Genomic DNA, 17,575 nt, shown 5'->3' with positions numbered 1-17,575 from the left:
TTATTATCCTGCAACGAGTCTTTCCACGACTACAGACAGCTACCACTATCACCACTGTTACTGTTTCAGTTACCTCTGCTACTGCTACAAATATGAACAATGATGACAACGAAAGTAGCAACAGGAACATCAACATCAGCAGCAGCAACAACAACAACAACAACAACAACAACAACAACAACAACAACAACAACAACAAAAACAAAAACAACTGATGCACACACACACACACACACACACACACACACACACAGTACATGTTACTCAGGGTTCCATCGCACATTGTAACTAAGACCTAATCAAAGACCCATCCGTCAGTTTATACAATAGCGCGGTGCATGCGGGAGCGGCGCCGGGCAGCAGCAGTCACTCACGTCCTGCTCCGCCGCTTGGACGCTAGCCAATCAAGATGGACGCGGCGGCCTGCACGCAAATTAATGCTCACAATTAACATTTCTGATCAAGCGCTATAATTAATTCGTGACAGTGTAATGTGTTTTGTCCTACGCTCGGTCTGACCACCAAGCGGATATGAATGGCGACACAACCAATATTGATGAACGTCATTAGCACGGAATTTGGAGGCGCCGGGACAAGCCAGCAATGCGGCAAGGAGGCAGCCAGGCGAGGCCCTGACGGAGAGGACCACACACACCCACAGACACGTGTTTATTTGTATCTGCCATTATATTTTGTACATGTGTAAATATTTCTATCAGTCATCCTATTTATCTATCTGTCTATCTATCTATTAATCTACGTACCTATCCATTTTTCCATCTACCTATCTATCTATCCATACTTTCTATCTATTTATCTGCTCCTTTGCTTTAAAAAGGCTAACTAGTATTGTAATACACTGTTTTTAAAGCCTTGCACTAAATGAATCATGTACACACACACTAATGATAAATAAATGTTTCAAAAGTTTATCTAACTTCTCTCTCTGAAGAGACCCCCCAGTGACCCTCAAAGCCGCCAGCCAGCTACACGGGAGTTTGTTATATATACTTCTCTCTCTCTCTCTCTCTCTCTCTCTCTCTCTCTCTCTCTCTCTCTCTCTCTCTCTCTCTCTCTCTCTCTCTCTCTCTCTCTCTCTCTCTCTAAGCTGCTTTGATTGGTGTTCTGTTCGATATGAACAGATAGATAAAAGTGAGTTTCGCGCCTGAATAGACCCAGTGATCCAGACTCTACGATTCAGACAAACGTGTGGGTAGTGGTGGTGGTGGTGGTGGTGGTGGTGAAGGTGGTGGTGGAGCAAAAAATAGTAGAAAACAGCAGAAAACAATCTGAAACAATAGAAAACAACAAAAACAATAAAAAATAGTGAAAATAAATAGAAAACAAAAGAAAACAATCAAACACTAGAAAACAACAGAAAATAAAAACAATAAAAACTTAAGAAAACCTAAAAAAAAAAATATATATATATATATATATATATATATATATATATATATATATATATATATATATATATATATATATATATATATATATATATATATATATATATATAATAGTGGTAATGCTGGTGCTGGTGCTGGTGGTGGCGGCGGCGGCGGCGGTGGTGGCCTTAGTGGTAAACAATGAAAGTTTAAGCCGCGTGTGAAGGTCTGTGGTGGTCCATTAATTTTCACAGCTACATCTATCCCGTATTGTTTCTAATGTTGCTCCTGATTTGTTAATCTATCTGTTTTGGACCGCAGTCTCCTTAGTGTGAGAAAAGAGGTTAAGCAATGGTTGTTGTTATTGCTGTGAGTGGTGGTCGTGATGATGAGGAGGAGGAGAAAGAGGTGGTGGTGATGTTCATGAGGATGAGGAGGAGGAGAAAGAGGAGGAAGAAGAAGGGGAGGAGGAGATGGAAGAAGAAGAGGAGGAGGAAGAGGATTGGGATAGTACTAGTAGAAATATGGACAAAAAAAAAATCTTTAAAATCTCATATATCATAATATATATACATGAATTTCAATTTCACTTACATGCTCGACGCACACAACATACAAACCTCATCAAACACTAAAAAACGTTCTCTGTTTCCTCTGTAAACGTTAAAGGATGAGAAACATTATAGATATATTAAATAAAGAAGTCAACACAAGTCCTGCTATTTTTGGGGAGGCAGAGAGATAATATACACAGGAACTGCCACGTGTAAACCTACTGACTTCATACAACTTTTCTTATGTTCTTACGCCATTTCCTTATGGCTACTGCAAGGCGAGATTTGCAGACCAATACCTTCTTATCTTCCACGGACCTTGCTACGACTCACATGAATCTAATATACTCAGGAACTGTCACATGTAAACTACTAACTTCTTGAAGCTTTCCTCTTGCTCTTACGTCATTTCCTTTTAGCCAGCGTGACGTGAAACTTATAAGCAAATACCTTCTCATCTTATACTGACCTTTCTACGAGTCATACCAGAGCAAGACACAAATACTTCTATCTCACACCCAAACACCTTGAGAAGACAGCATCGATGCGGGCAAACACACAGCCAGAACCCAGAGGCAAGCCAATGGACGCAGCCCCAGGATCACGCGGATCAGAGCCACAGAGGGCGCGAGATGGGCCTGGTTACCGCGACAAGCCAGGCCCAATGGAGGACACACAATAACATGTAAACTATATACGTGAAGTTGTGTTGCGTGGTGGTGGTGGTGGTGGTGGTGGCGGTGTGGAGGTGGAGGTGGTGGTGGTGGTGGTGGTGGTGGTGGTGGTGGTGGAGGTGGTGGTAGTGGTCGCGGTGGTAATGCAGCCCTCAGCTTCTGACTTTAGTAAACATCACACAAACACACACACACACACACACACACACACACACACACACACACACACACACACACCTGTTTCCCTCCATACAGAACAGCATCAGCAAAACCAAGAAAAAAAAACATCAAAAGAAGGAAAAATTACCAAACACTTATAACTTGTTCTGAACATAATGAAAATTTCAGAGTATGATGTTCATATCGAAGTCCAAACATTGAGGAACTGAGACTAATTTCATGCTGTCTCCTTACTGGTGGTGATAGGTGCAGGAACAGGCACAACATCGAGGAACCTACAGCATCGGTGCTTGTGTAGATACTAAATATATGAAGTTAATATAGTAGATGTAGTCTATAAATAAATATAATAGATGATAAAATGTTTTACAGGCGCAGTGACTACAGACATTCACACACATTGTTGCTCTTGATGCTGTGCCTGAAGCCTTTCCTAATAATGACTGGCAGTGTGACGCTTGCTGATAGGTGCTAATGGCATCTTGGAAGGATAAACCAGAACGGAAGTAATTAAGGGTGGTTTGGCGGGCAAAGCAGGTCACCAGCTGGCGGGTCACAATGCCCACGCCCACCAAACGTTGCACGGACCCTGCACCTCGCAGAGTAGCGTGGCTTCAGTGATCAGTTCTTTCACGCTGTATTTTTTTATTTATTTATTTATTTTTTGCTTATGTAACGCGGGAAGAGTCGCGGGTGTCGACACAAACCTCTTGGTCGTTCGGCAGCGCGGTGAAACAGATCGTCTCTTCTTCTTCTTTTTTTTTTTTTTTTTTTGTGAGCGCGAGGAAGCGTCGTCGTCAGTGGCCGGTGAACAAGATTTCTTGGCCGCTTGGCAACTTGTAAAGCAGCTCCTCTCCTGTGCTTTCCTTCCAGTCGCGGGGAAGAGTCGCTGTTTGGGCCTGATTACGCAGGAATCTTCTAGACTGGGTAGCGCAGTGAAGCAAACCTATTTATAGGGAGAGTTTCTTCCTTGTTCTCTTTTCTTGGCTTTTTCCACAGTCACAGGAAAGAGTCGCCATCAGCGGCTGGCGAGACAGGCCTCTTCCTCGTTCGGCAGCGCAGTGAAGGAGGCCTCCTCGTGCTGGCAGTGTTCTCTTGGAATACATGAGGGTATTCCCCTAAAGACCTGTAGCCTACCACTCCACGCGGCCTCACCAATCGTGTGTGTGTGTGTGTGTGTGTGTGTGTGTGTGTGTGTGTGTGTGTGTGTGTGTGTGTGTGTCCAGAGAGAGAGAGAGAGAGAGAGAGAGAGAGAGAGAGAGAGAGAGAGAGAGAGAGAGAGAGAGAGAGAGAGAGAGAGAGAGAGAGAGAATTTAGTAGCTCCCGCCATACTACACATCACAAACGTCACATAAAACATTACCAGCGCTAAGAGTCCAGCCCGACACACTGCGGTTCAAAGAGAATGACTCACTGTGAATGGAAAACCAACTTTTTTTTTTTTAAGAATCATTACGTTTCCCTTCATCAAAACAGTTTCACGTCAGCAACGGGAACACAGGTCGATTAACCATCACACTCGAAAAATAAATTAGTTACTTACTTAATTAGTTACTTAGTTTGAACGTATTAAAGAAAAACCAAGGAAAAATACAAATGAAAAACACTCAGCTTTTTCTCCCCCAAAGAGTCAAATACCGAATAAACAAATAAATGAACCTAAGTTGGCCAATATGGTTTCATGTAAATAACCTTCCCTAACCTAAGGACCTCACTGTTGTGGCACTCAAAATTTACATCAACCAGCCAGCCATCTCTGAGCAGGCCTTGGATCAGGGAAGACGTGTTCAGGGTGATGTGCGCTTTGTCATAAGAGTCATCATGGTATGACAGGCAAGGATGCGCTGGTCTTATCACTGAAACGTCGTGGGATCAGAAAAGAAAGAAAACATAAGAAAAAACATAAGAAAATAAGGGGAGCTACAGGAAGCCATCAGGCCTACACGTGGCAATCCCTGCCCTATAAAACATGCCTGCCTGTCCCCATCTGTCATCCCCATTCATAAAATAAACTTGCCTAATCTTTCAAAATATACTTACTGAATCAGCACTCACATTCTGATTACCGAGTCAATTCCACTCATCTATCGCTATGAGAACTAATTCCTTCATATCCATTAAAAACGAGGAACAGATAAGCAATGTCCACTTTTCACGAGTCTGGGAAAAGCGAGGCAATTCTAAACAAGACAATTATAAGAAGATCAACAGCAGGAATGTGTGGCGTGCAAGCTGTGTGTTGCCTGAGCGTCTGAAAGAAGGACAATCTGAATGAACCAGGAAAAGAGAAGAGAACGAGATTGGACACAGAAGCGGCAGGAATGTGTGGCGTGCATGATGTGTGTTTTGCCTGAACGTCTGACAGAAGGACCAGGAAGAGAGAACGAGACTAGCAAGAAAAGAATGCATCGTGTATGAAAAGGTAGCAGTTTGCATGAGGCCACGCGAAGCAGCCAAGGTGGAGCACACAGGAAGCACGCTGTGGACGGATTAGGATTAGAAACAAGATAGGTCGTGCCTTCCCTTGCCGGCACATGGAAAAATAACAGATAAATAAACATACAAACTGACAGACAACCTGACAAACAAATAAACAAATAAATAGATAAATAGGTAAATTCATGGATAATTAACTAATTAAGTAACTAAATGAATAAATAAACAGATGAAGCTAGATTGAATAAACAAATAAATATATATGTAAGTATATAAATAGATAACTACCTAAATAAATTAATTAATAAAAAACAAAAACAAAATTAGACTAGTATTGTTCAGTTGCAAAAAAAAAAAAAAGTAGGTTTTCCGCAACCCGCCCGTGTTGCATTACTGAAAATTAAAAATTCCTGTGACATTCGTCCTCATTACGTTCGCTATACTCGTCCCATTTCACCTACACATGCCATCGATTCCTGCACTAGCAACACAGCAATAAGTACGCGGCTTTCTGACTCCAAAATATCAGTACGAGGAAAACCGTGACACGATGCACACAATTCGTCGAAACTGGAGCCGAAGAATGCATCGGGAGTGTACTTTATAATATAGATAAAACCAGGATACTTGGGAATGTAATGACTCCTCTGCTGGAGATAAATAAGACGATGCTGGACGGCACAGATTTCCACGCTTGTCTCATCCCTAGTGTGGCATCCGAAAAAAAAAAAAGAAAAAAAAGATAAATAACAGTAATAAATTAATACAACAACAACAACAACAACAACAACAACAACAATAACAACAACAACAATAGTAATAATTACCTCTCCTTCCTTCCACTTTTTCTCCAATCCCTTCCTTTCGTTCTCCCACGATAAACTTCTCCCCCTTGTTTTTCCTTTCCCATTCATTCCCATTCCTCTTTTCATCTTCCATTTCCCTCCCGCTCACCCATGGACCATATTCTGGGGCACTTCTACCCCGCACACCGACTACTTTCAAAAGGCTCTAGTTGAAGTTACACAGATTTTTAAGCGCGTTTTTACGGTAACAGTGAGAAGATTAACAAGATTTCTACATTATCAACAGGAGAAACACTTGTGAGAACCCTGCAAATCATCTCTGTGGCCTTTGAAGACAGTTATAATGAGAGAGCAAATGGTTTCAGAATATGGGTGCATTTACCGCCACTCTCCGCGCCCTAACGCCCTGCCACCAACCACCAGCAGGCAAATTCAATAGAGTACGTCGGTGATTACATTGGTGGGTGGTTACAGCGACGCCAGCCAATCAGCGCGAGGCATGAGGACACTTCCCTGCCTCGCAAAGCACTCCACACACACACACACACACACACACGTTAAACTTTACATGATATAAATTTAAACAAAGGCAAGTGACAAATGAAAACGAGACTATATTTTAAAGTATGTAGGATATAAACTTAAGGAATCGGAATCGTAAACATTGAATTAGAAGCCATCGCTCTCAGTGAAATGCGCATATGACAACATCTCCTCTGAATATAAACTTGTAGGGAATTGTAAACACTGAATTAGCAGCTGTCGCTCTCAGTAAAACGCGCATATGACAACATTTCTATATATAAACTTACCAGGAACAGAAATGTGAGAGGGGAGAAAATAACGTTGGTCTTATTGGTCTAATCATTTACACCACCTTTAAGCTTTTTTTCTCCTTTTTTTTTCATGAGACGTTCCAGAAACATAACTCAGATCCTTCCCTCTCTGCTTCCTTTTTTTTTTTTTTTTTTCTGTATTAGGAAGACCGGACAAGGGAAAAAATGGACTGGAAATATATGAATAAAAGCCAATTTAGTTTCTGAAGTGTCTTGATATTCCTCTCTCATCAAACAGGAGACGCACAGCTGTGAAGGAACATCATGTGTTTCACGATCAAATGCATCATCATCACCGTTGCTTCATTCTTTGCGATATAGTTAAGCGGTTACGCATGGCAGTTGGATTAGGTTAAGTTAAAAATACAATGTAACAATAATTATGAGTATGATAATTATGTATATGGAATCACCCCAAAATATATGTAAATGAATATTAAGAAAAAAAAAAAAATCACTTACCAAACTTTTAACATTCACCTGAGAGTGTTTCCTGAACAGCCCGCAACACTCAGTGAGACGAAGAGGACCGGAGCTATCCAACCGTAACTCTTTTCCTTGGACACAGATTACCATTACATTGTGAACACATAAGTTGCCCCCAGAATTACTTTTGCTATAACTGTGATATACTGCAGATCATGAGCTTAATAAGAAACATCCCACGAAGATGATAATACTAATTAATGTTAACCCTTTCACTATAAAGGCTTCTGGTCAAGCTCAATAAAATTATTTGGTTTAAGTTTAGAGTATAATTTCAAAAGACATTACTGACAATGAGGAAGTTCATATACTGACAGACTGGCAGACAGACAAACAGACAGATAGGTAGATTGGTTGATACAACGATAAATATAAATAGATAGGTAGATAAAGTGGGTAGGTAGAGATGGATGGATAGATTGATAGAGAGGTCGGTAAGTAGGCAGATAAACAGATTGGCTGATTCAATTATATGGGTCGATGAATAAAGATAAATGGACAGATAAATACATACATACATTACATACATACATAAGTAGATAGACATATTGATAGAAAGATAGATAAATAGATGAATGAGAGAGAGAGAGAGAGAGAGAGAGAGAGAGAGAGAGAGAGAGAGAGAGAGAGAGAGAGAGAGAGAGATTCTTCATAAACACTCAACATCATCTTCAATTTTCTCACAACAGCCTGTGGCCACGGCGCTCCTCACACCGTCACTTGTTGAACGGTAACCCATACATTGTTTTCGCGTCCGCTAAACATTTGCACGCAGGAAGGCACACGTGTGGCGGTCCCTGTCAAACTCTAGTGATGCACCCACGCCGCCCCATAACGCAGGCGATAGAAAATTGTCGCTTTCGCCAAGCTACTGTATGAGGCATTTATTTCCGATGCCTCAGCTGACCCGCCCACACCCTCGTGATTACAGCCAAGATGAACTTCACCTTGAGACTCAAATATTTCGCTATACAGGCTATGTTTTGTCCCTCATTATTCAACTATTCTATTCCTGCTTATCCTAACAATGACGTAAGGCAGACGACTTTCAAACCCCGAAGCTTGCAAGCAGATACAAGTTCATCTAAACAATAAGAGAATGAAGCAAGACGTAAGTCAAGCAATAATGGATCTTTTACATGATTGCGTTGTATGAGAGAATCAAGCTGTCGCCATTTTCATCTTTCCTTTGGCGACACAATGACAACAACAAAATATTATCAGAATACTCACGCTGCTGGTGGCGTCCTAGAGGCCGGGCGGTGGTCTCTTTTGGGTCCAGAAGCGTCCCTGCAGCACCCCAGCTCCTCGAGGCCACGCCAGCCACCGCTGCAACACTCAGCGATGGCGGGAGTACCTTCTTGTGCAGCAAAGAGAAAGGCGACTGTCCTTCCCGCGTCGCGAAGAAGACCGCGGAAGTTCGCCGAGTTTTGCGCTGTGTGGCACGGCGCTGCTGACCTCTCACACGCGGCGCCGCTGACACACTGCTTCCGGTGGACGCAGGGGAGGGGCGGAGCTTAGCCAAGGAGGAGGAGCTCAGGGGTCGGAGCGGCGCGGAGGGAGGACCAACCAGGGTGGTGGGGGAGTGGGAGGCAGGCGGGGAAAGGGACGGCAGCACGAGTGAGCTTGAACCTGACCATTCCTTACCTTCCTCCGCCTCTTAATAAAGCCGTCAGAGGAATATCACGTTCCCCACGAGATAATGAAGGACCCTTATTCTTCCATTGCCTAACCTCGCGCACACGTGATTCAGGCCAAGCTCCAATTCGTTAGGAGGCTACAAATCCCTAAATTTATCATGCCTGCGTCTACTGCTCTAAGAATGCGAACTTCCTGCAGCCTCGGGACAACCCAGCTTAACATTTATTAATGGAAGGGTTCTTTTCCAACCCGGGAACGATAGGAGTTGGGAAGTTCTCGTTTTAAGGCGCAATAAGAGTAGCAAGAGGCGGGTGGTTGCTTGTGTACGAGGACATGCTAAGCCTCCACCGCTGGCTGGCCCGTGCCTCGCGGATTGGGCCTGAGAGTGTGCGGCCGCGACACGGAGGACATCACTGATGGCCTCATAGTGGGTGCAAAATATGAAATGGAGGACTCACACACACACACACACACAACAGCGTTCGGTATTCTGGTTTTTGCGGTGTGATGAGAATTGCCTTTTAAGATGGATTAATACTGTAATAGCAGCAAAGAAAACAATCGGTTCACTGTCCGTCAGTCTGCCTGTTTGTCTCTATCCTGTAACATGGACAAAACAACTGATTCATAGAAAAAAAAAAAATAGAGATAAATAAATAAAAAAAAAAAAAAACATTTTGAAAGGATTATGAGCGTGTGTTTTGGGGATCTCATTTTCCGAGTCTCATTATCACGAAGCAGGACTTAAGCACTAAGAAAATGCAAGAAAACAACTGAAAGTAACAGATGACGATACTGGGACACACACACACACACACACACACACCAAAAGAGAGAGAGAGAGAGAGAGAGAGAGAGACTTATGAAGAGACATCAGAAACTATGATGAAACTGTGTCCGTCGTGGAGGATAAATGAAAGAGGCGAGACTATAAGGTGAAATGGGGTTTTAGTGAGAATAGAACAGAACATCCTTATTAGGCGGGATTGAGGTGAAAGGCGGAAGGTCGGAGATCTAGAGGCGAACGGAAACGAAATGGAGAGACGCGGAGAGTTATGAGAATTTTGAGATTGATAAAGGAGGACGGAAGGAAAAGACAGAACTGGTGCCTGGTGACAACATGCAAGGAGTTATCCAATGAAAGAAGGAGAAGAACAAGAAGAAGAAGAAGAAGAAGAAGAAAGGAAAAAAAGAAAAGGAGGAAGAGAAAGAAAATATTAACTTGAAGATGCATATGAAACCAGGGACATTCCTATATAGCCATTGAAAAAATAAATAAATAAATAAACAAAGGCCAGCCTGTATTCAAGCATTCCTGAAGGCTCTGCAAATTAAGTTCCGTCCTATTACAGTCTAGCTATCTCTTCTTAGGACGAAAATACACTGGCTATGATATGACTTTACAACACTTCATGAAATTATGACCATGTACTCCTTTACTACTTAGTGACTAGGTATAGCGGTGAGTATGTCAGCTCTGTTAGGTGACATCAGATGTGTAGGTCGAGAAGTGTAAGATGATGCAGTGCTGAGGATTCTGGGGCCAATTCTCAAACTTCTCAGTTTTATCTTGACTACTGTTAACATGCTCATGGCTTTGAACAATCTCATAACTTTTTAATGATAGCTTTAGGACAACCAAACGCAGTAACCTTCCCTTGACATAGCACTTCTGATAGCAGCCATGAGTAGTTTGTTAGCCGATTTAAACACGGGACTCATGAGACTGATAAGGAAGCAGTCAATATGTGACCTGGGTGAGGAATGGTGGCTTGGCTGTCACTCTGAAGAAAGGTCACACATACCCTACATTCTAGAGATAAAAATTAAACCAATTAAAAGCAGCATTATAGTGAGAAAACGGGATTTGAGCATACTCTTACTATACAATATCGTTCTTCTTTCACATTTAAGACTCATTACTACTTAGTTTTGCTGCCAGGTTGTTAACCAAGATATATTGTGGAATGCCACGCACATGTATGCTTAAAGGGTCACCTAACAAAGTATAGGTGATGGCAAGTCCAACCACCTCTAGATTAGTTTTGGATAAATCCACCTTGGAAGAAACACATTTATAGGAAAATAACATACATGGTGAAATCTATCATAAACTTAACCCACCCAATGATCTCACTGGATGAAAAGCCCTCTTAATCAGGTGGTGAAGAAAATCACAACCTTACTTAATCTCTGCAATACTGCTATTTGCTTAGATAGGGGTGAAAGAAAAGGTAAGCCATTAGAGGACATGTTTTATTCTTTAATACCATCACGAATTAAGGAGGTAACATAATTTATAATATGTATTTTAAAAGGAAATACACTGCTTAAAAAGCCTGACATAAGTTTGCTCTCCTTTTACTATTTCTTCTCAAACAGTGTAAGAGGTGGTGGCCTCCTGCTATGCTGAATTGCTCGGCATTGGCATGAAAACATCAGCAAAAAAGCATGAACAAGGTCCTGGGTGAGAGCTTTCCAGGAACATTCTGAATTATATGATCAAATACTGTGTCAGAAAGAAAACTCAAATATATGATGTCACTTACCCCTAATATATTCTCAGTAGTGCCTTGCATATATAAGTAAAACATGTCCCTCATGACACTTTCTAGTTATTTGCATATATATTACAACAATTAAGTGAGGGATTGCCTTCCTTCTTGAGTCCTTTCCAAAGCACTGTACATTATGAGTACCATACATGAGTGTCAAACAATTCTTCAACCCAATACAACAATGCATCTGTCTCTAACTTAAATCAAGACACATTTCTCCAGCAAGAAACAACGAACCCATATCCCCATGTATAAATAAACCTAGGAGTTATTTTCCTTTCCGTATATTCTCTTCACTCTTGGGAAACTTTTCAGGGAGGAAGTCTTTGTTGTGGTTGAGTCTGTCTCTGAGGGATGTGCGCATGTGGCCCACGAAGGAGTCACCCAGCTGACTGGCTGCCTCTCCCACTACACTGTCCATCACCACCCTGTTGATGCCGGCTCCCCGCATGCAGTGCCGGAGTGTGTCTGCTCAGAGAGAAAAACAAATCTTAATATCAAAGCCATTACACTCTATAAGAATATTCACATGAAGTAAGAGATATCAAATGATGTAGCCACTAAATGGGACTGCCACATGAGCTTTGCAACACTGACTTAATATTAACAGCACTTCACTTGAATAAAATGAACCAATACATTTTTTTTTTTTTTTTAATATGTAAACCAAAAGTACAGAGTTTGGTTTTCTAGACAAGCTGCCACTCACCCTGAATGACCTGCTGCACAGATCCATGTGGCTTGTGTTGGGATGCCAGCTTCCGGCGCTTGAGTGGCATCCCACAGAGGTAGGCATCACTGAGGCCTGTGTCTGGCACACCTCGCCGCTGACGCTCCACATCTCTGGTAATCACTGGGATCCAATCCTGAAAAGTCATTATGAAGGTTACATACACATCTGAGTTAGCAAGTTTTATTATGTCTAATTACTATATTGTTTTTATGCAGACACTACACCCAACCTGCCCCGTCAAAGAGACCACTGACATATCTGAACTGCCTTGTAGTGATAGTAATTATACTGAAACTAGCAAATAATATTGCAAGTTATTTGAAAATGTGTAGATATGAAAAGCTGTATGGAAATTTTGGCCAAAATAGAGAACAGTGTAGTATGCTACATTTACGGAATTGGGGAAGGCACATGACTGTGTGCCCACAAATGCTGGTGTTAACATGATAATGATGGTGTTCACAGTAAGGACTAACAATCCATGAATGGCAATGCCCCAGAAAATGCAAAGATGAAGAATGAGTGGTTCACAGAAAATGTATAGCTTCTGAGCAAAGGCAGAGCTTGAGAACATTCTGCAACACCAGAAGCATGATGCCTTTAGGTACAGTTTTCTGTTGATATATTTTGATAAAACTGGAGAAGGATTTTTGAAATGTTACTTTACATGTATTTTTTTGCCATTCTGGATTTAATGACAATGGTTATATCCCTGAATTCAATTTCATTGCTGTGAAAATATGAGACAGACCATCTCAGACAGTGTTCTTAATTAATTGATACAAATTATAAGCATGGGATGTTTCACAGGAGAATAATGGGATCTGATACAGTTGTGAAGATTCCTCAATGAAAGGATATAGTACCAATTCATTGCAATGCATAGGCTAAGGGAAGACAATTTACCTGAGGAACAGCTGAGTGCCAGGGCTGTGGCTTGTCAGTGATGATGATGGGAGGCTCCTCTACCAGAGTCTCCTCTTCCTTGGCTTCACTTGCTCCTCCAGTTGCTCCCTCAACAGCTATTTCTAACTCTGAACCTGTGGTTGTCACCTCCTCCATGCAGCCAACTTCCTCAACTTCCATGGGCTGTGAACACAATACAATGATGAACATTAATAATTCCTTGTAACAACAACTCAGAATAAAATGTGATCATCTATAGAATGAGTGGATAAACAATGTCACCAAGTCTACTGAAGAGGAATGAAAGAGACCATGTCTATACAAGACACAATATAAAATAAAAAATCTGACACACACTCACCTCCACAGTGGGACCATTGGCTGGGGCTACATGCACCACATTGTTCCCAGTGACACTGCTCTCTGTGGTGGGTGCCAGTGGTCGCTGTGGCGGCTTAGCATTGGCGGTTTCATTGGCACGTTGCCGGCGGCTGTGCTCATCCTCCATCCGCCGCCCTTCGTCTGGAGACACCACATATCGGCGGATGTAGTCATCTGTTATGGTGAGGCGGCTCATCATGGAGCGCAGCTGCATGATTGAGGTGTTGATGGACCAGTTCTGGATGGCTGGACTCACCCCGGACATGATAGACCTCTGCATGAGAGCAAGGAGGCTCAATGAGACACCAAAATATTACCATAAACAAAAATGTCCTGAGTATACCTAGCATAAGCATATATTAATCTATTTTTATGGAGAAACAGTTCTCTTCTATGTACATCTTTCATCCTTCTGGATGCTTAGACCTATGAAGCTCAATTTTATTTGAATACCATATCTTCCATTTCATTTTCACTGAGTCTTGACCTAAACTTAAAAACTTTTACTTAAGACCTTTAAATCACTGTCTCCTCTTCTTTCTACATGATTACATCAATTTAGCACTCAGGTATGTCCTCTCTTTCAAGCTTCACCTGTCTGTACATATCTATCTACTCTTTCTCACCTTTGAACCATTTACCTATTCATTTACACATATATGACATCTGTTTCTAAGAATCACTACTGTTATAGCCACTTTCTGTAGAGTCCTTAAGACTAAGTGTCACATACAAACAGATAAGACTTATAGAAAGAGGAATATGGTAGAATATCTAAAGACCAATAAAAGAAAAGATTCTCTCAAGTTATTGTAGGAGGTAATAATATACCTACCACTCTCTCCTGCAGGACCCTCTCCAGTCCCTGAGCACCATCGGAGAAGCAGTAGAGGGAAAGGGCAATGAACTCTCCAACCGTCCGTCTCATCAAGGACACAAGTGACGGTCCAAAGGTCTCCTCATCAGCTGGAGGAGCAGCAACATAAATAGTAATAATAATAATAATAGTTCATGGTGCCAGTAACAACAAATGCACATTTTCCTTGTATAACATGCTGACAGAATTGTTAGTCTTACATAAAATTATATCACTAAAGTAATACTCACTGTGATTCAGTACAAGGTTGAAGATGTCATGTAAGCGATGCCTCACAAAGTTGTGAACCGTGTAAACATAGTCTATCCCTTCATGGACACGTGCCTCACCCTGAAAATGGTAATATTAAACTGAATACTCTTCATAAGAATCATTGTGCTTTAGAAGCATAATAATTTTCATAGCTCTAAACACAAAACTTTTGCAGCAAATCTATATATTCAGAGACCCCCATCAAACCCACATAAGGTAAAAACTTATGGTTCCATATTGGTAAAGTCCTTACACCTTGCTTATAATCTGTGTTTTATTCTGTTATGTGAACAAGGACTGCTGCATAAAAAAACTGGTCCAAACAAGTTTCTGTTCTGCTAGAGATTCCAACACCAGGGATCTAAACCAAGATCAAGCCTGTGCTAACCATTACACATTCATGTTATTGTTCTTTTAAGGGAACAAACTGTTTCTTTTATTCATAACACTTTCTTAAAGAATTCAATTAATGATAAATAAGTACAAGCCAACAGAAAAACACACACACACACACACACACACACACACACACACACACACACACACACACACACAGACATTGGTATCCTTACACACATTACTCACATTCCCACATCCTACTATCATACATATATATATATATATATATATATATATATATATATATATATATATATATATATATATATATATATATATATATATATATATATATATATATATATATATATATATATATATATAAAATCTCATATAACATCATGTCTTCTTTATGCCATATAGTTAATTATAAAGTGGTAAATCTGCAGGCCACTTAAAATACCAAGAACTGTCTTGTAGCAAGTAATGTGTACCCACAATCCCATCACTAAGCCCTAGCTTTCTGGTGCCTAACAAAGAACATGACATATGACTTACTGCCGTGAGGACCAGATGTGGGTGGAGGTCCTGCAGAATGTTATCAATGGCACGATTGAGGTTCTCCTCTGTGGGTTGGTTCCCCTGCAATGCCTGCTCCCTCACAAACCGCTGGAGGGGTGCTCGCAGTTGATTCACAGTTCTTGACCGCCCAAAGAAAAGTTGCACTAGATCCCCAATAGACAATGACAGAGCCTGGAAACAATAAATTAATCCAATTCAACACAGCTCTGCCAGATATATTAAAATAAACATCCAAAATATTATTAATAGCATACCGTGGCTAGATCTTCAACAAACTGATCAGAACACCATGACCAAACTTACTTCCTATAATTTATGCTTAATGATCTGTCACAAAACCTACATCACAGATCAGAAAGTTGGCTGGCTGATCCATAAGCAACAGGACAAAGTTAAAAGTGCCCCATCAAATTACAGCACACGACTCACCACTGTGTTGAAAAGCTGGTAGAAAAGTGAGTTTTCCTCCCCTTCACTAAACATGCCCCCATCAAAGGGCTGCAGGAACTCATGAAGTGTAGCACCTGACTGTTGGTTGTCTCCCTCACCACCTTCTGCATTGAGGGAGCCTGAGACTTGTGACATGACTCCCTGAAAAAGATGACAAACATTTGTTACAAATTATGTCACAGGATGAGGCAACTTTTGGTACAACTTCCTGAGAGCAATTATGTGTACTTAATAAAAAAAACATAGCACTAGGGTTTTGAAATATCATAAAACTGTAAAAATAATTGTATTAAGCACTTCAACTACAACTTTTGGATAATTCAGAATACTTCAACAAGTATCTTCTTGCACACACTAACCTGCACTAACTGAGCAAACATTTGGTCACTTATTTGTGATTCACTGGCATCTGGTGCAGGGGATTGTTGCTGTTGCTGCTGCTGTTGTGGCTGCTGGTCACCCTGCAGGGCAGCTGCCGCCTGCCTGCCCCCAAATGCCTCAGCCATCAGGTTGGCGAACACAGCAAGAGGATTGGCTGAGGATGCTGTAGGTGACACGCCCACCTGGGGACGGGCCTGGGCACTCTGGGAGGCACCACCCTCCTGGGCCTGGAAATTCCTTATTCTTCAGTCTATGCAACTTCATTATAGTGGAAAACATTCATACACTATATTTGCCTCTAGTGCTACAGGAGATAAATGCAAAATCTACAGAATGCAAACATGAATCCTTGCATGGTGTTCGTCCTGTACCTAAAATTTGCAAACAGTACTATAAAATATTGCCTGAAAGTTCTACATTTGAAAGAAAGCTTACATCTGACAAAGCCAAGTTAATTGGTTCTTTCTCACAATTACATGATGAAATAGGTTTCAAATTTTAGTGCATATGCTGGCTCAATTATTGTTCAATTTTTTTATTCATTATTATTCACTATAAAGTCATTTCTATCAATGTCTAGTACTTATCAAAATTTTGAAGAATTTCATTAATATTTGCAAAATAAAAAATATTTTGCCTACAATATATTGTTGAATTCCAGGGAAGGAGGTACAAACTCCTGAGTGTCTCAGTGTGTCTAAACACTCCACATTTATATGCACCATGTCATTTTGCCAGCGTGGGCCACACTTTCCTAGCTGTACACTGTCATCTCACATTAACTTCAATTTACACAATGAGAACAGAATAAAGTTTGATGGCCATTTTTTATTGGTGCATATATTGGTAGGCAGCTTGATGGTATCAGTAAAGGCAGCCTCTGAAGGGGTGCTGGTGCTCCCCAAGAGTGACCCACCTGGGCACCTGCTGCTCTCCTCCTGCTCTGGACTGGGCTGCTGCCATCTTGGGTCTGCTCAAAACAGGCAGCAATATTGAATTGTACATTGTGTAATAAATATCAAATGTGCACACACTCTAAAAAAACAAACTACAATGACTTTAAGTTAAAACCTGACATCAGGGGGTGGCACATGCTTAACCCATGATCCAATGAG

The 17,575-nt window shown here is 41.2% G+C and overlaps 2 protein-coding genes across 9 annotated transcripts in view; both read right to left on the bottom strand.

Annotated features, from left to right (window-relative positions):
• Positions 1 to 9,492, bottom strand: part of LOC135100565 (leucine-rich repeat-containing protein 15-like) — an 87,015-nt gene extending 77,523 nt beyond the window's left edge. The window contains exon 1 of the mRNA XM_064003574.1: positions 8,594 to 9,492. The gene's annotated coding sequence lies outside the window, so the exon portion shown is untranslated. The remainder of the gene's footprint in view (positions 1 to 8,593) is intronic.
• A 1,751-nt stretch (positions 9,493 to 11,243) lies between these two features.
• LOC135100563 (large proline-rich protein BAG6-like) overlaps positions 11,244 to 17,575 on the bottom strand; it is a 31,465-nt gene continuing 25,133 nt past the window's right edge. For 6 of the 8 annotated variants that reach the window (XM_064003563.1, XM_064003569.1, XM_064003562.1 and 3 more), the window contains exons 14-23: positions 17,377 to 17,430; positions 16,439 to 16,687; positions 16,059 to 16,220; positions 15,606 to 15,800; positions 14,687 to 14,786; positions 14,415 to 14,545; positions 13,560 to 13,853; positions 13,199 to 13,381; positions 12,269 to 12,425; positions 11,244 to 12,027 (exon numbers count right to left, since the gene is read on the bottom strand). In XM_064003563.1, coding sequence (XP_063859633.1) covers positions 11,828 to 12,027; positions 12,269 to 12,425; positions 13,199 to 13,381; positions 13,560 to 13,853; positions 14,415 to 14,545; positions 14,687 to 14,786; positions 15,606 to 15,800; positions 16,059 to 16,220; positions 16,439 to 16,687; positions 17,377 to 17,430 — 1,725 coding nt within the window. In that variant the 3' untranslated portion in view covers positions 11,244 to 11,827. The remainder of the gene's footprint in view (positions 12,028 to 12,268; positions 12,426 to 13,198; positions 13,382 to 13,559; positions 13,854 to 14,414; positions 14,546 to 14,686; positions 14,787 to 15,605; positions 15,801 to 16,058; positions 16,221 to 16,438; positions 16,688 to 17,376; positions 17,431 to 17,575) is intronic. The other 2 variants (XM_064003570.1, XM_064003568.1) reach the window with 1 other exon arrangement.

Source organism: Scylla paramamosain, chromosome 5, assembly GCF_035594125.1.
Source record: "Scylla paramamosain isolate STU-SP2022 chromosome 5, ASM3559412v1, whole genome shotgun sequence".
In the NCBI taxonomy this organism is placed as follows: domain Eukaryota; kingdom Metazoa; phylum Arthropoda; class Malacostraca; order Decapoda; family Portunidae; genus Scylla; species Scylla paramamosain.
Note: the sequence above shows the minus strand (reverse complement) of the source record. Positions and strands in the feature narration are given on the sequence as shown.